The sequence below is a fragment of the Staurois parvus genome, unplaced genomic scaffold, assembly GCF_062004578.1.
Source record: "Staurois parvus isolate SC_StPar_1 unplaced genomic scaffold, SC_StPar_1.0 ptg003510l, whole genome shotgun sequence".
Lineage (NCBI taxonomy): Eukaryota > Metazoa > Chordata > Amphibia > Anura > Ranidae > Staurois > Staurois parvus.
Window position 1 is genome coordinate 29,191 of NW_028321306.1, and position 23,425 is coordinate 52,615.

The following is a 23,425-nucleotide window of genomic DNA, read 5'->3' on the forward strand; positions in this document are numbered from 1 at the left end:
GAGATAAACGAACAATTACCCCTTGCAGCGTCGGTGCAGCCCCATTGCAAGGGAGAAAGTTGGGCTTTACAATCAATGATTTACATTCGAATGGCGCAGGATTTGGCCTGTTTACATTCGGTTTGGGTTCTTTTCATACAGAACAGATGTACATTTCACAGGGTAAATGTCTATGCAAATTCTTTATGAATCAACCCCAATTTATATGACGAAACAAAGATCTGAGTGTGAAGTACGTTGTTTATTTATTTAAAAAAAAAGCAAAATTTGTTTTTTATCCTGTAAAACTGCATAACTGTGGAAATGGAAAAAAAAACGAACGTCCTTAGGGTACTTTCTTTCTAGGAGGAATGCTATTTTTTTTTCATACAGAAGAGAGTGAATGAGGAAAATACGGCCACTAGATGGAGCTAATGATCCTAGTAAATAAGTATTTGTTTCCTATAATCATCAGCGCCATCTGGTGGCCGTAATGTGGTATTGTCCTGATTTTCCCCAGAGAGAAAATAGCCTAATAAGATTCACTTTTATAACCGTAAACCTCTATACTTCTCATCAAACCTTTACACTTTGCATTTATTATTTTAAAAAGTTAGTGACCCATGCACAGCATTTGTACTACATAAATACATACACTATATTGCTCCAAGTATTGGTCGGCCGGCCTTTCCACACACATGACCTTTAATGGCCCCCCCAGTCTTAGTCCGTAGGGTTCAATATTGAGGTGGCCCCGCCCTTTCCACACACATGACCTTTAATGGCCCCCCCAGTCTTAGTCCGTAGGGTTCAATATTGAGGTGGCCCCGCCCTTTCCCCGCACATGACCTTTAATGGCCCCCCAGTCTTAGTCCGTAGGGTTCAATATTGAGTTGGCCCCGCCCTTTGCAGCTATAACAGCTTCACCTCTTCTGGGAAGGCCGTCCACAAGGTTTAGGAGGGTGTCTATGGGAAGGTTGGACCATTCTTCCAGAAGCACATTTGTCAGGTCAGGCACTGATGTCGGGGGAGGAGGCCTGGCTCACAGTCTCCGCTCTAATTCATCCCAAAGTTGTTCTATGGGGTTGGGGTCAGGACTCTGTGCAGGACAGTCAAGTTCCTCCACCCCAAACTGGCTCCTCCATGTCTTCATGGACCTTGCTTTGTGCACTGGTGCGCAGTCATGTTGGAACAGGAAGGGGCCATCCCCAAACTCTTCCCACAAAGTTGGGAGCATGAAATTGTCCAAAATGTCGCCTTAAGAGTTCCCTTAACTGGAACTAGGGGGCCAAGCCCAACCCCTGAAAAACCACCCCCCCCTCCACCAAACATTACACTTGGCACAATGCAGTCAGGCAAGTACCGTTCTCCTGGCAACCGCCAAACCCAGACACGTCCATCGGATTGCCAGACAGAGAAGCGTGATTGGTCACTCCAGAGAACACGTCTCTCCTGCTCTAGAGTCCAGTGGCGGCGTGCTTTACACCACGGCATCCGAGGCTTTGCATTGCACATGGTGATGTAAGGCTTGGATGCAGCTGCTCGGCCATGGAAACCCATTCCATGGAGCTCTCTACGCACTGTTGTTGGGCTCATCTGAAGGCCACACCAAGTTTGGCCATGGAGGGGATTGGAACACCTGAATCCAATGATTTGGAGGGCGGGGCCAATACGTCTGGGAATATAGTGTGTGTGTGTGTATATATATATATATGTGTGTATTTATTTTTTATAACATGCCAAAGAGTACCTTTTTGTGTGTGTTTATATATATATATACACACACACAAAAAGGTACTCTTTGGCATGTTATAAAAAAATAAATCCATATATATATATATATATATATATATATATATATATGTATGTATATGTGTGTGTGTGTATATATATATGGATTTATTTTTTTATAACATGCCAAAGAGTACCTTTTTGTGTGTATATATATATGTGTATATGTGTATATGTATGTATGTATATATTTACCCAAAAAGGTACTCTTTGTCATGTTTGTCACGTGTAGGACACACCATGAATGGGCTGCCCTATGCGTGAAGTGCGAAAATGTGCGTAAAAAAGGAGCCATTCAGGAGGCGCTCGCTGTGATCGCAGCCTCAGTGTTTTTGTTGCAATCATAGGAGCATCCAGCGCCGTATCAGTTGTTGTCACTTCTATTCATTTTAGATATTCAGACCCGAAACTGCAGCACAATTATAACAAGCAGAGTTCTGGCCGGGTTCTGCCGGCGCCGTGCGGCTGAAGGAGTTAACGCGTCACATGTCCCCGGCTTCCCCTTCTTCTGGCTGGCAGTGTCAGACGCAGCCATTTGTGTGTATCTGTGCCAGTTCTCAGCAGGTGTGAGCTGTGTTGGTTGCACTCCCTGTGCAGGCGGAATGAGCGGGGCTCGTGTGCTAGGCACGGCGCGCGCAGGAGGCGAGCGGGGCTCAGCGTCTGATACTCCGCACACACACAGCCCTCATCAATAGCTCAGACGCACAGAAAGATCTGTTTATAGAGAGCGGGCGCGGGGCCCCGGAGCGAGGAGTACAGAAGTTTATATAAGGACTAATTTAAATCATACACACATAGTCATGATCACATAGCGTCTCCTACACGAGGGACCGCCTTCCCGACACTCGCTGGATGTACAAAGAGTTTCGGCAGAAGACATCATTTCTCTGCAAAAATTATAACCTCGTTAAAGGGTTCCTAACAGTGGCCTAGTGTTTGTCAGTGCCGGGGGGCAAGGCAAGTATTTTGTGCCCCCTAACAAGACAAAACGAAAAAGAGAGAGAAAAAGGAAGAAAGGAAAATAGAAGAGAGAAAAAGAAAGAGAAGAAGAGAGAAAGGGAGGGAGAGAGAATGAGGAAAAGAGAAAGAAAGACATGAATAGAGAACGAGGAAGAGAGGAAGAAAGAGGGCAAAAGACAAAAAGAAGAGAGAAAAAGAGGAAGAGAAAACAAAGAGAGTGAAAGAGAAATATAAAGAAAGAGAGGAACAGAAAAAGAAGAGAGAAAAAGAAGATAGAAAGAGGAACACAGAAAGAGAGAACTAGGAAGAGAGAAAGAGAAAAATTAGAGAGAATGAGGAGAAGAGAAAAAGTAAGAGAGGAAGAAAGAGAAAAAGAAGAGAAAACAAGGAAGAGAGAAAAAGAAAGAGAGGAAGAAAGAGAGAATGAGGAAGAGAGAAAAAGGAAGAGAGAAAAAGAAAGAGAGAAAGAAAGAGAAAAAGAAGAGAGAACTAGGGAGAAAGAGAAATTGAAAGGGAGGAAGAGAGAAAGAAGAGAGAATGAGGAAAAGAGCAAGAGAGAAAAAGAGAGGAAGAAAAAAAAGAGAAAAAGAATGAGAGGAAGAAAAAGGAAGAGAGAAAAAGAGAGGAAGAACGAAAGAAAGAGAAAAGGAAGAGAGAGAAAAAGAAAGGAAGAGAGAAAGAGAAATTGAAAGAGAGGAAGAAAGAGAAAGGGAGGAAGAGAGAGAAAAAAGGGAGGAAGAGAGAAAGGGAGGAAGAGAGAAAAAGAAAGAAAGAAAGAAAGAAAGAAAGAGAAAAAGAAGAGAGAACTAGGAAGAGAGAAAGAGAAAGGGAGGAAGAGAGAATGAGGAAAAGAGGAAGAGAGAAAAAGAGAGGAAGAAAAGAGAAAAAGAATGAGAGGAAAAAAGAGAAAAGGAGGAAGAGAGAGAGAATGAGGAAAAAAAGGGAGGGAGAAAAAGAAAGAGAGGAAGAGATAAAGAGAGGAAGAAAGAAAAGGGAAGAGAGAGAGAAAGAAAGAGAACTAGGAAGAGAGAAAGAGGAAGAGAGAAAAAGAGAGGAAGAAAAAAAGAGAAAAAGAATGAGAGGAAGAAAGAGAAAAAGAAGAGAGAACTAGGAAGAGAGAGGAAGAGAGAAAGAGAAATTGAAAGAGAGGAAGAAAGAGAAAAGGAGGAAGAGAGAAAAAAAAAAAGAGAGAAAGAAAGAGAAAAAGAAGAGAAAACAAGGAGAGTGAAAGAGAAAGACCAAAACAATGAGAGGAAGAGAGAAAAAGAAGAGAGAATGAAGAAAAGAAGAGAGAACGAGGAAGAGAGAAAGAGAGGGAGGGCGAATGTGATCAGCACAGGGCCAAGCAGTGCTTTCCAGACTGAGGGTCAGGGGTCATGCAGCCTCATAGGACAGTCAGAGGAGAAAAAAAAAACTCATCCTACAAGATTAACTAATGCTTGGCCAGACACTGATAGAAGTCCGGTCTCCCTCAGTACACAGAACATGGAAATGCAATTATTTTAGTAAATATAAACTGCTAAATACCTTTTCTCATCAGTAGTATATTGCAGTCTTGTGACCTCTATCAGTATCCAGCCGAGCACTGGTTAATCATGTGGGAGGAGTTTTCATTCTTCTCTGACTGTCCTGTGAGGCTGCATGACCACTGACCCTCTGTCTGGACAGTGCTGATTGGTCCTGTGCCAAACACAAACATCCTCCCAAAAAAAAAAAACTCTCTAGCAACGCACACCAAACTAAGCATGTGCAGACTTGCCACTGCTGCTCTAACTATGCATTTTCATGTTCTGTGTACTGTGGGAGACCAGATATAGTGAATGCAGGGTCCGGGGAGACCAGATATAGTGAATGCAGGGTCCAGGGAGACCAGATATAGTGAATGCGGGGTCCGGGGAGACCAGATATAGTGAATGCAGGATCCGGGGAGAGCGGATATAGTGAATGCAGGGTCCGGGGAGAGCGGATATAGTGAATGCATGGTCCGGGGAGACCGGATATAGTGAATGCAGGGTCCGGGGAGAGCGGATATAGTGAATGCAGGGTCCGGGGAGAGCGGATATAGAGAATGCAGGGTCTGGGGAGACCGGATATAGTGAATGCAGGGTCCGGGGAGACCAGATATAGTGAATGCAGGGTCCTGGGAGAGTGGATATAGTGAATGCAGGGTCCGGGGAGAGCGGATATAGTGAATGCAGGGTCCGGGGAGAGCGGATATAGTGAATGCAGGGTCCGGGGAGAGCGGATATAGTGAATGCAGGGTCCGGGGAGAGCGGATATAGAGAATGCAGGGTCTGGGGAGACCGGATATAGTGAATGCAGGGTCCGGGGAGACCAGATATAGTGAATCCGGGGTCCGGGGAGACCGGATATAGTGAATGCGGGGTCCGGGGAGAGCGGATATAGTGAATGCGGGGTCCGGGGAGACCGGATATAGTGAATGCAGGGTCCGGGGAGAGCGGATATAGTGAATGCAGGGTCTGGGGAGACTGGATATAGTGAATGCAGGGTCCATGGAGAGCGGATATAGTGAATGCAGGGTCCGGGGAGAGCGGATATAGTGAATGCAGGGTCCGGGGAGAGCGGATATAGTGAATGCAGGGTCCGGGGAGACCGGATATAGTGAATGCAGGGTCCATGGAGAGCGGATATAGTGAATGCAGGGTCTAGGGAGACCGGATATAGTGAATGCAGGGTCCGGGGAGAGCGGATATAGTGAATGTAGGGTCCGGGGAGAGCGGATATAGTGAATGCAGGGTCCGGGGAGAGCGGATATAGTGAATGCAGGGTCCGGGGAGAGCGGATATAGTGAATGCGGGGTCCGGGGAGAGCGGATATAGTGAATGCGGGGTCCGGGGAGAGCGGATATAGTGAATGCGGGGTCCGGGGAGAGCGGATATAGTGAATGCGGGGTCCGGGGAGAGCGGATATAGTGAATGCGGGGTCCGGGGAGAGCGGATATAGTGAATGCGGGGTCCGGGGAGAGCGGATATAGTGAATGCGGGGTCCGGGGAGACCGGATATAGTGAATGCAGGGTCCGGGGAGAGCGGATATAGTGAATGCAGGGTCTGGGGAGACTGGATATAGTGAATGCAGGGTCCATGGAGAGCGGATATAGTGAATGCGGGGTCCGGGGAGAGCGGATATAGTGAATGCGGGGTCCGGGGAGACCGGATATAGTGAATGCGGGGTCTGGGGAGAGCAGATATAGTGAATGCAGGGTCTGGGGAGAGCAGATATAGTGAATGCAGGGTCTGGGGAGACCGGATATAGTGAATGCAGGGTCTGGGGAGAGCGGATATAGTGAATGCGGGGTCCGGGGAGAGCGGATATAGTGAATGCGGGGTCCGGGAAGAGCGGATATAGTGAATGCAGGGTCTGGGGAGAGCGGATATACTGAATGCAGGGTCTGGGGAGAGCAGATATAGTGAATGCAGGGTCCGGGGAGAGCAGATATAGTGAATGCAGGGTCCGGGAAGAGCGGATATAGTGAATGCAGGGTCTGGGGAGAGCGGATATAGTGAATGCAGGGTCCGGGGAGAGCGGATATAGTGAATGCAGGGTCCGGGGAGAGCGGATATAGTGAATGCAGGGTCCGGGGAGAGCAGATATAGTGAATGCAGGGTCCGGGGAGAGCAGATATAGTGAATGCAGGGTCCGGGAAGAGCGGATATAGTGAATGCAGGGTCTGGGGAGAGCGGATATACTGAATGCAGGGTCTGGGGATAGCGGATATAGTGAATATATATATAGCGAGCCTGCTTGGGTGCCCCCATAGCAAGCTGCTTGCTGTAGGGGCACTTGGCAGGAAGGAGGGACCAGGAGCTCCAGCGGGAGACCCGAGAAGAGGAGTATTGGGGCTGTTCTGTGCAAAACCTTTGCGAAGAGCAGGTAACTATGATGTGTTTGTTTAAAAAAAAAAAAATCTGCCTTTACAATCATATTAAATTGGGAGTTAGGGCATCTCTCTGGTTTTGGGTTTAGCAGGCCCTCTATGGGTCTTTCTTGGTGCTCTTCTTCAAAATTGTATCTCCAATATTGTATATCAACTGGTAGACACCTACCCAACCTTAAGGCAGTCCCATCAAACGTGGAGGAGTGTGCCCATGCCGGTGCAACCCCCAAAAACACCCAGGAACAAATTTGGCCAGCCTCTGAGGCCCCTTGTAGCAGAGCTTTAACAGCTTATCATTGGCCTCAGTGGCTGTCGAATTTGTAGAACAGTGGGCCATGGTGTCCCATTATTGACTCCATTCATATTTCAGTCTGTTTAGTGAAATTTTCCAGTACAGAACCGTCATGATTTCTCACTGAGACAGTAACTGCGCTTTATGTTGTTACCAGCATAATCACTCAATCATCTGTCATCTGACAGAAGGAATCTGATGCTTACTACAGAAAACAAAAACTCTTTTTGCCCCGTTGCTTCATTTTTCTTTGCCTAAACTGGAAGCCAAGCCATACTTTTCTTTAGTTTTAGATCTTTGGTTGCCCTTTATGCTGATGGCAGTGACATCACCATTTTCATTTGGCCATTAAATTCATTCATCTGTGAAGGCAACCAGGATATTGATTGGTATTGTGCTCTACTATGCTAGGAAGGCCATTGTCCATCGTTGGAAATCTCCTACACCGCTGACCCTCAATAATTGGAGGTCTATCGTAAGATGCTGCTCTTCCCTTGTACAAGGTTGTGCATAACAGCAGATTATGTCCCTCTAAATGAGAGAAAATGTGGTCCCCTTGGTGGGAAAACTCCGAAACTGCAGTTCTGACTTGAACTTGACCTTGACCAGTTGGGTGGTTGGGAGGTCCCTTAGGCACTTTGATCCCTCTTAATCCAACTTGACTCCTCATTTCATAATTTGCTGCTTGCAGGCTCGTTCTTCTCGGTCTTGTTGCATATCATGGGGCTCATCCTCTGCTCTTGCTTGGCCAGGAGATGACTCCTCTAGCTTGGAGTACTTTATTTGCGCTTACAACCGGAATCCGATGCCTCTTTCTATACTTTAAAGCAGGGCTTAAAATTTCAAGTCCTGAGCTACTAGCCACGCCGAAAGAGTTACTCGCCACCAACAAACACACACAGAGACACCTGTACACAGAAACATGTACACACACGCACATAGACACCTGTACACACACACACAGACATGTACATACACACACACATACACACAGAAACATGTACATACACACAGAAACATGTACACACACACACAGAGACACCTGTACACACACACAGACATGTACATACACACAGAAACATGTACATACACAGAGAAACATGTACATACACACACATACACACACAGAAACATGTACACACACGCACAGAGACACATGTACACATACACACATACAGACACCTGGCACGTACAGACACGCATAGACACAGATACATGTACATACACAGAAATACACAGACACATGTACATACTGTGGCAGTGCGGTGTCCTGCCACGGTCAAAATAAAGCTGAAAACCCTGGATTCTCAACCAGGCAGGTTGAGGGGCTCCAGAGAGTTGATAGATTGCAGAGGAAACTGGCTTTTCAGTTTCCTCATATATTCATTAAGTCTGTTTTGGGATCTGGAGCCTGGAGATTTCAAAGAGATCTGGGAGGGATGAAATCTCCAATCCGGGGTCCGTGTTTTGAGAACCCCCAGCACACTGATTGCACAGGTGTGTGCAGGCCTTTTTGTAGAGGCCTAACCATGGTTCTGGGCTCCACCCCGGCAGACGGAGTCAGGAGGGCTCCACCCCGGCAGACGGAGTCAGGAGGGCTCCACCCCGGCAGACAGGAGGTCTCTGCCTTGGAGTCAGGTGGAAGCCAGACTAGCTGTGTGCTAGTGGCCATAATTTGGGAAGAGTCTGCAGGAGACAGACAGTGAACTGTGTACAAGCCAGGAGGCTGAATCTTTGTTGGTATTTCTTGATGGTGGATACCCCTGCGTGGGAAGCATTTCTGTTTTGAACTTTCTTAAATAAAAGTGGGCTAAAAAGGCCCTTAAAGAAAGCGAGTAGCTGTGTGCGTTTAAAAGGCTCTACCACCTTGAAGCGAGTTCCCACAATACATACACACAAACACACATACACAGATACATGTACACACACACAGACACATGTACACACACACACAGACACATGTACACACAGACACATGTACGTACATACACACACACAAACACACTTACACAGATACATGTACACACACAGACACATGTACACACACACGTACATGTACATACACGCAGACACGTACAGATACACACATGTACATACACACAGACACATGTACATGCATACACAGACACACACGTACACACACACAAACACACACACAGCTCTATAAAAAGTTGCAGTACTTTGTTGTTCACTCACAGAGCCGGGTACTGCACTCTAGGGGGAGGCAGAGAGCACAGCACACACTCCTTCCTTTACTTTCACTGCGCTCAGCTATCTGACGGCTCCCGGTGCCAATGACAGATCCGGCCTGAGCTCTGAGCCTGCTCAGCAAGACGGCCCTGGGGCACACACTCGCCCCCACCATAATTTCCACTCGCCATTGGCGAGCAGGCGAGTGGAAATTTCAAGGCCTGCTTTAAAGGACACTTGGAAGTCCTATACATTGTCTTTAATCCTGTGGATGATTTTGAGGGTGGTGAGGAAGGTGGTGGAACGCAGATAGTTTGTTAGTCTGTCTGTTGTTGAGGATGGTGTCTTGTGAACCGTATTAGTTCCTTGGAGTTGATTTACGAAAACTGGGAAGTGCAAAATCTGGTGCAGCTGTGCATGGTAGCCAATCAGCTTCTAACTTCAACTTGTTTAACCTCTTGGCGCCGGCCGCACACGAATGCGCGGCCTCCCGGCGTCTGGGCCTTGACGCTGAGCGGCCACACATTTGTGTGTACTTAAGAAAAACATATGTGCTGAGAGCGCTGACAGCACACATGTCCCGTACTTACGGAAAGGCCTTGATCTCCTCTTTCGATCGGGACCTTTCCCGATCATGTGACCACCGTGACGGCAAATCATGGCGGTCACATGACCCTAAAACCCCGTCCCGCCTCCCGACTTCTGAAACCCTTAAAGGGCCAGGAGGCGCCAGCGCCAAGGGGTTAATTAAGCTTTGACAAAAAAAAAAGCTGGAAGCTGATTGGTTTCTATGCAGAGCTGCACCAAATCTTGAATTCTTCAGATTTAGTAAATCATCCCACTTGTGTCTTCTCTTCTGCAAAACTCAATAGAATAGAATTTTTAAAAAATAATTCTGTAACCAGCACTAAACCACCATTTCCATACCAGTTCCATTATGTCAAGTGCACACGACTAGACTTGTACCCAGAAATGACAAAGTGACATGGAAAACCTTTGGTGGCCCATTGTACCTCCCTAAGTCAAAAATGCTCCCATCAGTATCTATCTACACCTTATTTAGGTCTCAGTGGCACTCTTTTATATATTGTTTCTCACCTGTGAGAGAATGGAGGACATGGTAGGTAAGGTCAGGCATGGAGTAAAAGGTCCTACAAAAAGGTCCTATTGTATAATCAGCTCTGATCTCTGTAGGATTAGACTGGGATTCTATAGTTGTAGATTTATCAGTAAGACGAGGACACACCTAATATCATCTTCATATGATGTTGTTTAAAAAAAACTGTACAAGCATTTATTGTGTCTAAGAGATACGAGGTGGTATCAAAAACAGGTGGCGGCACACAGCTGCACGCATAGTCACAGGAAGCACCGACCTTCACAAGTCAGTGTGCCAAAAAACATCGTCCTGTGTAAATCGAGAGCTGTGCAACTGGTGCTAATCTGACCACGTGCGTTACTACGTCCGCTATTTCATCATGGACATCAAGTTAGAACAAAGAGCAATCGAGAAATTCTGCATGAAACTGGCAAATTTGATTTTGGCAAGTTTACGGCGATGTTGCAGTGAGTCGTTCGAGGTGTTCTGAGTGGCGCACGCGATTCAAGAGCAGAAGAACATCACTGGAAGACAACGAGAGATCAGGGAGACCTTCAACAAGCTCAACCCCTCTCAATGCCCTCTTCCCGAAGATGAAGATCCAGTTCAAAGGTCGCTGTTTTGACAACATTGCGGAGATCCAGCGATTTGCCCAGTTTCTTTGCTATTGGACTTTGAGGAGTTGAGCTCGGTGAAGGTCTTCCTGATCTCTCGTCGTCTTCCAGTGATGTTCTTCTACTCTTAAAGCGTGTGTGCCACTCAGAACATCTCAAACGACTTATTTCAGCATCGTCGTAAACTTGTCAAATCACGTCAAACGTCTCTGTGGCAGATTTGCCCAGTTTCATGCAAAATTTCACGTTTGCTGTTTATTCTAACTTGCTGTCTATGATGAACAGGGGCGGACTGACAATTCATGGGCCCCCGGGCAATAGGGGATCATGGGGCCCCTGTGTCCTTGCCCAAACTCAAAAAAGCCTATGAAAAAGGTACCAGGGGCATCTCATGGGACCCCCTACTGACCCCGGGCCCTCGGGCAGTGCCCGTGTTTTCCAAATGGTCAGTCCGCCCCTGATGATGAAATAACGGATGTGGTAACGCACATAGTCAGAACAGCACCAGTTGCACAGCTCCCGATGTACACAGAATGAGGTCTTTGGGCACACTGACTTATGAAGGTCAGTGCTCTCTGTGACTGTGTGTGCAGCCTTGTGCTGCCATCTGTTTGCGTGTTACAAAACTAGTCTCTAAACATTTTGATACCATCTCGTATATTAAGGCTCCATGCATACTGGTTAAAAAAAAATGCCAGTGCTCTTGGCAGAAACAAAATTCTAATTTTGAGCATTTTTGTACCAGCATTTAGGAGCGTTTTAGTATTTTTTTTCTGCCAAAAAAAACTCTCTCAAAAATGCAAAACAGAAGGGGTGTTTTGCCTCCAAACGCTGAGCTTAAAATATGCCTCTAGACCAGGGGTCTCCAAACTTTCCAAACAAAGAGCCAGTTTACTGTCCTTCAGACATTAGGGGGCTGGATTGTGGCCAACAGGGGTACAAAAAGTCTCAGGCCCAACATTAGTGAGAGTAAAAAAGGTCTCAGGTGTGGTCAGTTGCATAGTGCCTGTGGTCAGTAGGAGGATTAGTGCCCCACCATTGCTTTCACTGGAAGGAATATTGGCCCATCATTGCTATCCCTGGAAGGAATATTGACCCATCATTGCTATCACTGGAAGGAATATTGGCCCATCATTGCTATCCCTGGAAGGAATATTGACCCATCATTGCTATCACTGGAAGGAATATTGGGCCATCATTACTATCACTGGAAGGAATATTGGCCCATCATTGCTATCACTGGAAGGAATATTGGCCCATCAGTGCTATCACTGGAAGGAATATTGGCCCATCATTGTTATCATTGGAAGGAATATTGGGCCATCATTGCTATCACTAGAAGGAATATTGGGCCACCATTGCTTTCACTGGAAGGAATATTGGGCCATCATTGCTATCACTGGAAGGAATATTGGCCCATCATTGCTATCACTGGAAGGAATATTGGCCCATCATTGCTATCACTGGAAGGAATATTGGCCCATCATTGCTTTCACTGGAAGGAATATTGGGCCACCATTGCTATCACTGGAAGGAATATTGGCCCATCATTGCTTTCACTGGAAGGAATATTGGTCCATCATTGCTATCACTGGAAGGAATATTGGGCCATCATTGCTATCACTGGAAGGAATATTGGTCCATCATTGCTATCACTGGAAGGAATATTGGTCCATCATTGCTATCACTGGAAGGAATATTGGGCCATCCTTGCTATCACTGGAAGGAATATTGGGCCATCATTGCTATCACTGGAAGGAATATTGGGCCACCATTGCTTTCACTGGAAGGAATATTGGGCCATCATTGCTATCACTGGAAGGAATATTGGGCCACCATTGCTATCACTGGAAGGAATATTGGCCCATCATTGATGTTAGTGGATGGAATAGGGCCCATTGCTGGTGTCAGTTGGAGGAATTATGCCCCACTTTTGGTGTCAGCGTTAGGAATAGTGCCCCAAGGGCTGGATAAAGGCTAGCAAAGGGCTGCATCTGGCCTTGGACCACAGTATGGAGACCACTGCTCTAGACAACCTAATGCACATGGACACATGGGATAACCTCTACAGGCAAAATGCTCAACTCCTCTAGAAGCTGTGTTTTTTCAAGCCAGTGTGCATGGAGCCTGAGGCTGATTTGTTTAAGTCAAATAGGCTGTTTACTTTGCAAGGGAATTTGCACTTTGCTTAGTGAATGGGGTGAAAGTTCACTTTGAAAGGAACCCAGGGAAAATGTAAAAAAATAAAAATATTTGTTGCACATGATTGGCTGTTGGAAGGCAGCAGAGCTTCACCTCATTCACCAAGCTAAGTGCAAATTCCCTTACATAGTGAACACTCTATTTGCCTTTATTAAGTCAAGCTTATTGATCCAAATAGGAAACTGTTCCCATGCCATTAACTCTTCTCATTCTGTCCTCTGCAGGTGCCAGGAGGAGTGTCCTATAGGTACATACGGTTACCAGTGTGCCGAACGGTGCGATTGTCAGAACGGAGCCAAGTGCTACCACATCAACGGGGCCTGCTTGTGTGAGCCGGGCTTTAAGGGCATCCTCTGTGAGGAGCGAGTGTGCGCAGACGGACTGTACGGCCTCAAGTGTAACAAGAACTGCCCCTGTAACCTGACCAACACTCGCAGGTATGGACTGTGGGCTCTAGAATTAGTTCTGATTTCTTAAAGTAAAGCTGTACTGATTTTCTTCCATTGCTGGCTTTTCCTACTGAACATACTAGTAGACCAGATCTGGCTTCAGTGAAGTATGTTGGGCTAACTTCACTGGCTGCATACTTCTTTGAGATCAGTGAATGAGAATAGGTTAAAGCCAAAGACTGTCAGGCAAGTGGCATTTGTAGAGGTCAATATTGGCTGCTTACAATTGTGCTCAAAAGTTACCTTGTTACGCAGGTCTTTTGACAGTTCTTTTCTGCTCCCCATGGCTCAGTGTCTAGCCTGCTCAGTGCATCCATGTGAGAGTTAACATAATCATTGTCTATACACTGACACTAATTGCAATTTAAAAAGCCAGAGATGTGGGAAATTAACCACTTGCCGACCGCGCATAGCCGAATGACGGCTGCACCGCGGCCGGCTAGTTCTGGGTGGACGTCATATGACGTCCTCCCAGAACGCGCTCTCCTGCGCGCCCCAGGGGGCGCGCACCCGGCGATCTCCGTGATCGCTGTGTCCTACGGACACAGCTGATCACGAGATGTGGTGAAAGGCCGATCCCACCGGCCTTTTACCACGTGATCAGCGGTGTCCAATGACACGCTGATCACAGGAAAATGCAAGTGCCGGTTCTCGGCTGCACTTTCCTCACGCTGTCAGATCGTGAGGAAAGTACTGCCGAGAACCGGCAGTTGTCAGAGCGGGGATCGGCACCGATCATCAGGGCACTGATGATCAGTGCCCTGATGATCGGTGCCCAGCAGTGACCCCCGCAAGTTCCTCCCAGCAGTGCGCCCACTAGCCCCGCCCACCCATGCCCAGCAGTGCCCCCACCTGTGCCCAGCAGTGCCCCACCTGTGCCCAGCAGTGCCCCCACCTGTGCCACTCTGCAGTGCCACCTACCTGTGCCCAGAAGTGCCACCTACATGTGCCAGCAGTGCCACCCACCTGTGCCCACCCACCTGTGCCCACCAGTGCCACCCACCTGTGCCCACCAGTGCCACCTACCTGTGCCCACCCACCAGTGGTGCCCACCAGTGCCGCCCACCAGTGCAGCCCAGCAGTGCTGCCAGTCAGTGCCAACAGTCAGTGCCCAGGGGTTGTGCCAGTCAGTGCCGCCAGTCAGTGCCCAGAAGTGATGCCAGTCAGTGCCGTCTATCAGTACCCATAATCAGTGTCACCTATCAGTGCCGCCTATCAGTGCTGCATATCAGTGCCGCCTAGCCGTGACCCCTAATTAGTGCTGTCTATCAGTGCCGCCTATCCGTGCCACCTCATTAGTACTGCCTATCAGTGCCCTTTAGTGCTGCCTATCAGTGCCCATCAGTGCCGCCTATCAGTGCCCATCAGTGCCGCCTCATCAACGCAAATCAGTGAAGAAGAAAAAATACCTGTTTGAAAAATTTTATAAAAGAAACAAATAAACTTTTTTTTTTTTCAAATTTTTTGCACTTTTTTTAATTTATAGCGCAAAAAGTAAAGTGCCCAGTGGCGATTAAATACCACCAAAAGAAAGCTCTATTTGTGAGAAAAAAATGATCAAAATTTCATATGGGTACATTGTTGCATGACGGCGCAATTGTCAATCAAAGTGCGGCAGCGCTGAAAGCTGAAAATTGGCCTGGTAAGGAAGGGGGTATAAGTGCCTGGTAGGCAAGTGGTTAACCTCTAATTGCCATTTTAACCCGTGTGTCCCCGCTTGTGTCTGTACCAAGGCCGAACATTCCAGGGGAGGGAAACTTTTGATCCGGGCCATTTGGCTGATTTCTATTATCATGATTGAAAAAGGAGCCAAACAACTTTGTGGTAATAAATGGCTTCATATGATCATCATCCTTAACCACCTCTCGTCCGGCCGTTGTATATAAACGGCCTCCCTGCACCCTGCTTGTGTGTGCTCCCTGGGACCGCGCAGCCAGGGGCGGACTGACAACTCATGGGGCCCCCGGGCAATAGGGGATCATGGGGCCCCTGTGTCCTTGCCCAAACTCAAAAAAGCCTATGAAAAAGGTACCAGGGGCATCTCATGGGGCCCCCTACTGACCTCGGGCCCTCGGGCAGTGCCCGAGTTTCCAAATGGTCAGTCCGCCCCTGCGCGCAGCACCGTGATCCGGTGCCCGCTGTGTCCTCCAGACACAGTGGAACACCGATCGTCGGACGGGACCTCTGTGCGAGGTCCCGCTCATGTGATCACTGATTGGCCAATCAGTGATCACATGCAGAGTAGTAAGCAAGATGTCACTTGTGACATCATTGCTTAATACTTGTGAAATCTGTGAATGATCACAGAGGTCACATGGTACAGGGCTATTCACAACAGCCTTGTACCATGTGACAAGCTGTGACCAATCACAGCTCACTCAGTAGTTCTCAATGGCTGCAAGAATGCAGCCAGAGAGGAGAAATGATTGCTTTTACAGCCTTTATGGGTGTAAAAGCAATCCGTGTGAAAAAAAAAAATCTTCATCACCCCCCACAAGCAGTACAGTGTCACCATGGTGACACTGTACTGCTAGGGTGACAGTATGTAAAAAAAAAACCTAAATAATAATATAAAAAAAAACAAAATGTAAAACAAAAGGTTTAAAAATTATAATTTTTGGCTATAAACTAATTTGGGTTTTTTGTTTTTTTATTACTAAAAAGATAATGGAATACATTTTTGGCCAAGATTTATGATGAAATATTTATTTGCAAAATTTTATAAGAAAAACACTTTTTTTTCAAAATTTTTGGACTTTTTCATTTACATAGCAAAAAAAATAAAAACCCCAGTGGTGAATAAATACCACCAAAATAAAGCTTTACCTGTCTCAAAACAATGCTAAAAAAATCATATGGGTGCAGTGTTGCATGACCGCGCAATTGTCATTCAAAGTGGGATAGCGCTGAAAGCTGAAAATTAGCCTGGGCAGGAAGGGGGGGAAAGTGTCCGGACTGGAAGGGGGGGGGGGGGGAAAGTGTCCAGACTGGAAGGGGGGGGGGAAAGTGTCCGGACTGGAAGGGGGGGGGAAAGGTGTCCGGACTGGGGGGGGGGGGGAAAGGTGTCCGGACTGGGGGGGGGGGGGGAAAGGTGTCCGGACTGGGGGGGGGGGGGGGGAAAGGTGTCCGGACTGGGGGGGGGGGGGGAAGGTGTCCGGACTGGAAGGGGGTGAAAGTGTCCGGACTGGAAGTGGTTAAATAAAAGAACTTTATTTGGCACGATCGGTCATATGTTCAATCCCAATGCCAAAATTTCACCATTTTTGCCAGGGGGTTGCAAACCTTTGAACTTTACATGTTTGTCTCCATACAGGTTTTCTTACATAACAGTTGCAGTAAGTCTAAACCTGGCCATATTTGCTCCAAATTTGCCCTCAGTGGTCCAGTGGCTGCTGAATACCTGAACAGTGCTTGCATCTGACTGGCTATTTGGTGAAGAATTTGCAGACTGGCTCTTTCGACAAAGTGTACTTTTGTTGAGTGGGGGTTGCCAACAGGGCCACTCTTGGCTTGAATTTCTTCTGATTCAGCAATAATTGGAGAAGTGTATGGCCAACTTTACATTGGCCAAGGATATATACTCAGTGGTGTATTTAGGCTTTGTGCTGCCCTAGGCACCGCAAAAAACGTCTGCCCCCACAGACACCAACCAACACCTCCCCCCATCCCCTTCCCGCGAAAAGAGCCTGCCATTGACCAACAACACCCCTGCCCCCCCAACCTGGGACAGCCTTCCACTATAGAGAGAAAGACACTCATCTTCACAACTCTGGACATCCCCGGGAACGAGAATCGGGCTCTACATACACCACCAAGTAGCCCGCAGCCTCTCTCGGATCCCACCTGGTTCCCATGGTGAGCATGTCCCTTCTTTCATCCCTTTTTCTGAGGGCAGGTGCTGCCCCCCGTAAAAATGCCGCCCTAGGCAAGTGCCTTGTGGTAAATACGCCCTTGTATACACTCACTGGCCACTTTATTAGGTACACCTTGCTAGTACCGGGTTGGACCCCCTTTTGCCTTCATTCTTCGTGGCATATATTTAACAAGGTATTGGAAACATTCATCAGAGATTTTGGTCCATATTGACATGAGAGCATGGCTTTCTATCATCTTGAACCATTCTGCCTATTCTCCTCTGACCTCCGTATTTTCATTGACACATCTGCCGCTCACTGGATATTTTCTCTTTTTCGGACCATTCTCTGTAAACCCTAGAGATGGTTGTGTGTTAAAATCCCAGTAGATCAGCAGTTTTTGGAATACTTAGACCAGCTCATCTGGCACCAGCCACCATGCCACCTTCAAACTCATTTAAATCCCTTTCTTCCCCATTCTGATGCTCGGTTTGAACTTCAGCAAGTGGTCTTCACCACCTCTAGTTGCCTAAATGCATTGAGTTGCTGCCATGTGATTGGCTGATTAGCAATTTGTGTTACTAAGCAGTTGAACAGGTGGACCTAATAAAGTGGCCTGTGAGTGTAACTAGCTATAGCAGACCATGCAGCTTTTTTGGGTGTCAGAAGCTCGGGGCCCAGAACCATCTGGCTACACAGTGTTTAATGTAGAAAGCAATAGCATTTGGTAAAAAAATAGATGGGTTTATATATACAGTAGTTTTGGAACTTCAATATAATTGTTTTTTTATTAGTTTGTATTCTGTATCGTTATAGGAGTTATGAAATAAGATAGGCAGGAAGAACAGGATTTCCTACGAGTCCCAACACAGCTGTGACACTGGATTTTGATCAGTGTGTCAATCCCTGGTATAGACCAGCCTTTCTCAATCTTTTTTCTCCAGAGCAGTGGTCTCCAAACTTTTTTCTCCAAGCAGTGGTCTCCCGCAGGCCAAATGCAACCCTTTGCTTGCCTTTATCTGGTCCTTGGGGCACTATTACTCCCACTGACAGCAATGATGAGGCACCATTCCTTCCACCAACACCAACAGTAGGGCACTATTCAGCCCACTGGCACCAACTATGGGGCATTATTCCTTCCATTGACACCAACGATGAGGCACTATTCTTTCCACTGACACCAAAGATGGGTAACTATTCCTTCCGCTGATATAAACCATTGGGCACTAATCCTCCCACTAATACCAATGTTGGGCCACTGTTCCTGCAATTTTATATATTTACTCCCACTGACCACCAAGCCTGAGACATTGTCTACTCCCACTCATATTAGGGAATTGTATAGTCCCAACGGCCACAGTTTGCCCTCCCAAAAGTTTGGTGGACAGCAAATTGACCCTTTATTTAGAAAGCTCGGAGAGCCCTGCTCCAGACGGACCCTTGAAATAATTCTAGAAGATTCTTACTAACCCTAATTCATTGGAATCAATGAGAACAATTCCCCTTACTTTGGTAGTCAGTGGAAAGAAAACCCTCTTTATAGTGGTGATCAAAATGCTACCCTTACAGAAAGCCAAAAAGACTCTGGTACCATGCTGCTGGCTCTGCCCAGTGGTGTTGGCCCCAGAATTATGCAGGCATCGGGATCAGATGGGAGGTCAATCAGTCCCAGCTCAAGCAACCTCTGGAGGAACCCTAGGGTTTCACAGACTCTTGGTTGGAAATGGCTGGTGTAGACAGTCTAGTGCTTTTAATAGGACTTTCATAGTGCACTTTGAAAATGACATACTATATGTGACGGAACCGTACCCCAGACCACACTTGGGTATATTCCGTTATACCGTGGACCACACCCTTGAAATCCCTCAGGAAATAGACAGCACCCGACTCTTTTTAAAACAGGAAGCCAACTCCTTTATTTTACACACACAACAAGCTATATACACAGGGCGGGGAAACACAACCAGGAACAGGAAACACATCATCAGCCTGCCCCATCAGTGGGGAGGGCTACAGGAAACACATCATCACCCCTCCCCATCCAACCAAGACACAGAACAATGGGGCAGCACATGGCAAAAGGACAATAGACAGCCATGTGGCCGAGAACAAAGGACAACACACCAATACACAATAGACATTTACATACACACCTCATACCCTAACAGGCACAGGGTCACTTAAACATAAGAATTTGAGAAGATGATACAGAGGTCCCCCCACCCCCAAAAGTCACTCCCGTCACACTATACATAAAGATCATTCACAATTTGCTGGGCTTTATCACATGTATATTTCAAAATCAATAAATAGACTATAGTTCTCCTTTAAGCTGCCCATACATATGCAGTGTAACGATGCCGTTGCCCTGCAGAATTTGAATTAGGCAGATCACAACCTAACTGAAAGACCTGGCAAAAAATCAAACCGGCACATTGAAAAATGTTGTTCCAATTACCTGGGGCTGCCCATAGAGAAGTACAGTGGATGGGCATGGAGGACAAAAAAGGAATCTTCTTTTATAAAATAATTAGAAGCAGAGGCATAGCTAAAAGCTATGGCTGGTGCAAAACCTGAACGATGAGCTTCTCGTATTTCATGCAAAACCACATGAATGTCCTGCTTAACTCTTGGCTTAATAATATATAATAATGGGATATTATGCTATTTTCAGCATTATTAGTATCATGCAGACAGAACAGTTCAATACTGGAGGGTTAAGAGGGTCCTGCTCATGAGAGCTTACAATCTAAAGCAGGGGTGTCAAACTGGTGGCTCTCCAGCTTTTGTGAAACTACAAGTCCCATCATGCCTCAGCCTTTCGGAATCATGCTTGTAACTGTCAATCTTGCAATGCCTCATGGGACTTGTAGTTTGGCAACAGCTGGAGGGCCACCAATTTGACACCCGTGATCTAAAGGTAAGGGCAAGTGATTCAAAAGGTAGTAACTGTGTTGGGAAGAGTTTGAGACAATAAAATGCAGTTGTCGGGTGGAGATGGGATAGACCTCTCTGAAGAGAAGAGTTTTCAGGGTAGACAGAGGGCCCATAGAGAGCTCATGGAACAACATATTACTAGCAAAGAGATTAGCAACATCATTAGAATGCTGTCATCTCATAAATCCAGATGGCCTCCCGAATAAATATTATAAAACCTTTTCTGAACACCTTCTTCCCCATATGACTCTTTATTTCAATTCTTTAAGAGATGAGGGTGTGGTTCCTCTAGACGAGAACAAGGCATATATTAGTGTCATTCCCAAACCTAACAAAGATTCTACTGATGTCCTCAATTATCGCCCCATTCCGTTAATTAATTGTGATTTGAAAATTTTAACAAAACTTTTGGCTTTGCGTCTTAATTCCTTCTTAGCGCAATATGTTCATAAGGACTAGTCGGGCTTTATATCTGGTCGCCAAACATTGGATCAGATTTGCCAGCCTATCACCCTGATATCAGATGTCCGCTCTAAATGGGATGCACCCCTCTCAAGGAAACTTTTGCTTCTTTCCTTGGATCTCCATAAGGCTTTTGATAGTTTAACTTGGCAATATTTGTTCACGACCTTGCAAGCCTTTAGATTTGGTCCAATTTTTCTTGCTTTATTGCACACGCTCTACGATACTCGCTCGGCTCAAGTTTCCATTAGAGGCTACAGATCCTCCATGTTCCCAATTCGACATGACACTAGACAGGGTTGTCCACTTTCCAGATTGCTTTTCTCATTGCTGATCGAACCCTTAGCTATGGAGATCCATTCCCACCCCGTTATCCATGGTGTCCATTGTGGACATCAGGAAAGGAACATAAATGTGTCTTATTTGCTAACGATGTTCTTAACTATATTACTTTCCCTTTGATCACCTTACCTAATCTACTGTCTCTTTTGCACCAATTCTCTGACCTTACTGGGCTCTCCTTAAACTCTTAAACAACAGCCCAATGTTTCCTTACCCTCTTCTGTGGAACAACAGCTTTGGAATACTTATAATTTTCAATGGGCACACAACACCTGGCCTTATTTAGGGATCCAATTAACTGCTTCTTTTGAGACCCTCTTTCAAGCTAACTACCCCCACCTTTTTAAAAAACTTAGGGATGATCTCTGTTGTTGGGCTGACTCCTCCTTATCCTGGTTTGGCAGAATCAACTCAATTAAAATTACATTTTTGCCCTGATTGCTATATTATTTTAGAACCCTACCGATACCAGTTTTGAGACATGAGATGCACCATTTACAAGCTGAGGATCTTCGCTTTGTTTGGGGCAATAGAAGACCTTGGATGAACTATATGACATTATATGCCTCCAAACCACGAGGCAGGATAGGCCTTCCTAATCTTCAAGCATATTTCAAAGCTGCTCAAATTGCTCAATTGTCCTACACCACTGCTAAGGTACCTACTCCCCTTTAGGTTTTTATTGAAGCTCTCTGCTGCCATCCAATCGCCGTTGGCTCTTTACTTTGGCTTCCTAATCGATTATGCCCTCCAATAGTATGCCCTACTCTATCATATTCTTTGACAGTCTGGGACAGAGTGCACCATCGCAAATCATTAGCATCTCCACACATGCCCTTGGCTCCTGTTTTTTGTAACTCTGAATTTGTACCCCGGTCTCCTGTTATGTGCTTTATATCCGATAACCCAGGTTCTTTTGAGTTGTGTCGAAACCTACCGTTTGTGATATGACTATTGTTTATTTCTTATATCTGTTAATTTGAAAAAAATGTTCAATAAAAACTATTGGAATCTAAAGGTAGACCGAGTGGGAGATAGCTGGACAGACTGGAGTAGAGAGTTCCAGAGGAAGTGAGAGGCTCTTGGAGGTGAGCTTGGGAGGAGGTAACAAAGGAGCTATAGAGCAGGAGGCCTTGGGAGAAGTGAAGAGAACCTTTTGGGTGATATTTCGAGATGAGGTTGGTGATGTATCTGGGGGAAGGGTAGGGTTTACATGTCATTGTTAACGTTGTGAAATGCATTAGTTGGGCGATTAAAAGCCATTGAAGGGGCTGACAGAGAGGGATTGCAGATGCTAAGTTGGTTGGTAATAGTGATGAGCAAAGGTTCCAGCTGAACCATGAGGAAACTGTTACATGATAGTGGGCTGCTAGCCCAATCAGCTGACACATGGTCATACTGGACAATGTCATTCACCAAATCTGGCCATGGGGCCAGATTAGGTCAATGATGCCACCATCATTCCCGCCTTTGTTATGTGTGGCTCGGTGGTAGGGAATTCCCTGGCTGCAGCTTATTAGGCCGCCGGCCTGCTGTCATGTGAATGCTTCCTGCGGGCGTAGCTCAACACTATTACCAACTGCTCAGCATCTGCCACCCCTCTTTTCCAATCCCTCAACCTGGCCTGATCCTTAGCTCAACACTACCAACCACTTAGCATCTACCACCCCTCTCTGCCAATCCCTCAACCTTTCCTGAACCTTAGCTCAGCACTACCAACCACTTAGAATCTACCACCCCTCTCTGCCAATCCCCCAACCTGTCCTGGACCTTAGCTCAACACTATTACCAATTGCTCAGGATCTGCCACTCATCTCTGCCAATCCTTCAACCTTGCTTGAACCTTAGCTCAACACAACTAACTGCTCAGCATCTGCCATCCATCTTTGCCAATCCCTCAACCTGGCCTGAACCTTAGCTCAACACTACCAACCACTTAGCATCTACCACCCCTCTCTGCCAATCCCTCAACCTTGCCTGAACCTTAGCTCAACACTACCAACCGCTTAGCATCTACCACCCCTTTCTGGAAATCCCTCAACCTGGCCTGAACCTTAGCTCAACATTATTACCAACTGCCCAGCCTCTGTCACCCCTCTCCACCAATCCCTCAACCTGGCCTGAACCTTAGCTCAACACTACCAACTACTTAGCATCTACCACCCCTCTCTGCCAATCCCTCAACCTGGCCTGAACTTTAGCTCAACACTACCAACCGCTTAGCATCTACCACCCCTCTCTGGAAATCCCTCAACCTGGCCTGAACCTTAGCTCAACACTATTACCAACTGCTCAGCCTCTGCCACCCCTCTCCACTAATCCCTGAACCTGGCCTGTACCTTAACTCAACACTATTAC

At 46.5% G+C, this 23,425-nt stretch overlaps 1 protein-coding gene across 1 annotated transcript in view; it reads left to right on the plus strand.

Moving 5' to 3' along the window:
* Window positions 1–13,247: 13,247 nt before the first annotated feature.
* The window catches only part of LOC149427762 (uncharacterized), a gene marked incomplete at its 5' end in the record, with an annotated part of 460,704 nt that continues 450,526 nt past the window's right edge, over window positions 13,248–23,425 (plus strand). The window contains one exon of the mRNA XM_089667692.1: window positions 13,248–13,460. Coding sequence (XP_089523818.1) covers window positions 13,248–13,460 — 213 coding nt within the window. The remainder of the gene's footprint in view (window positions 13,461–23,425) is intronic.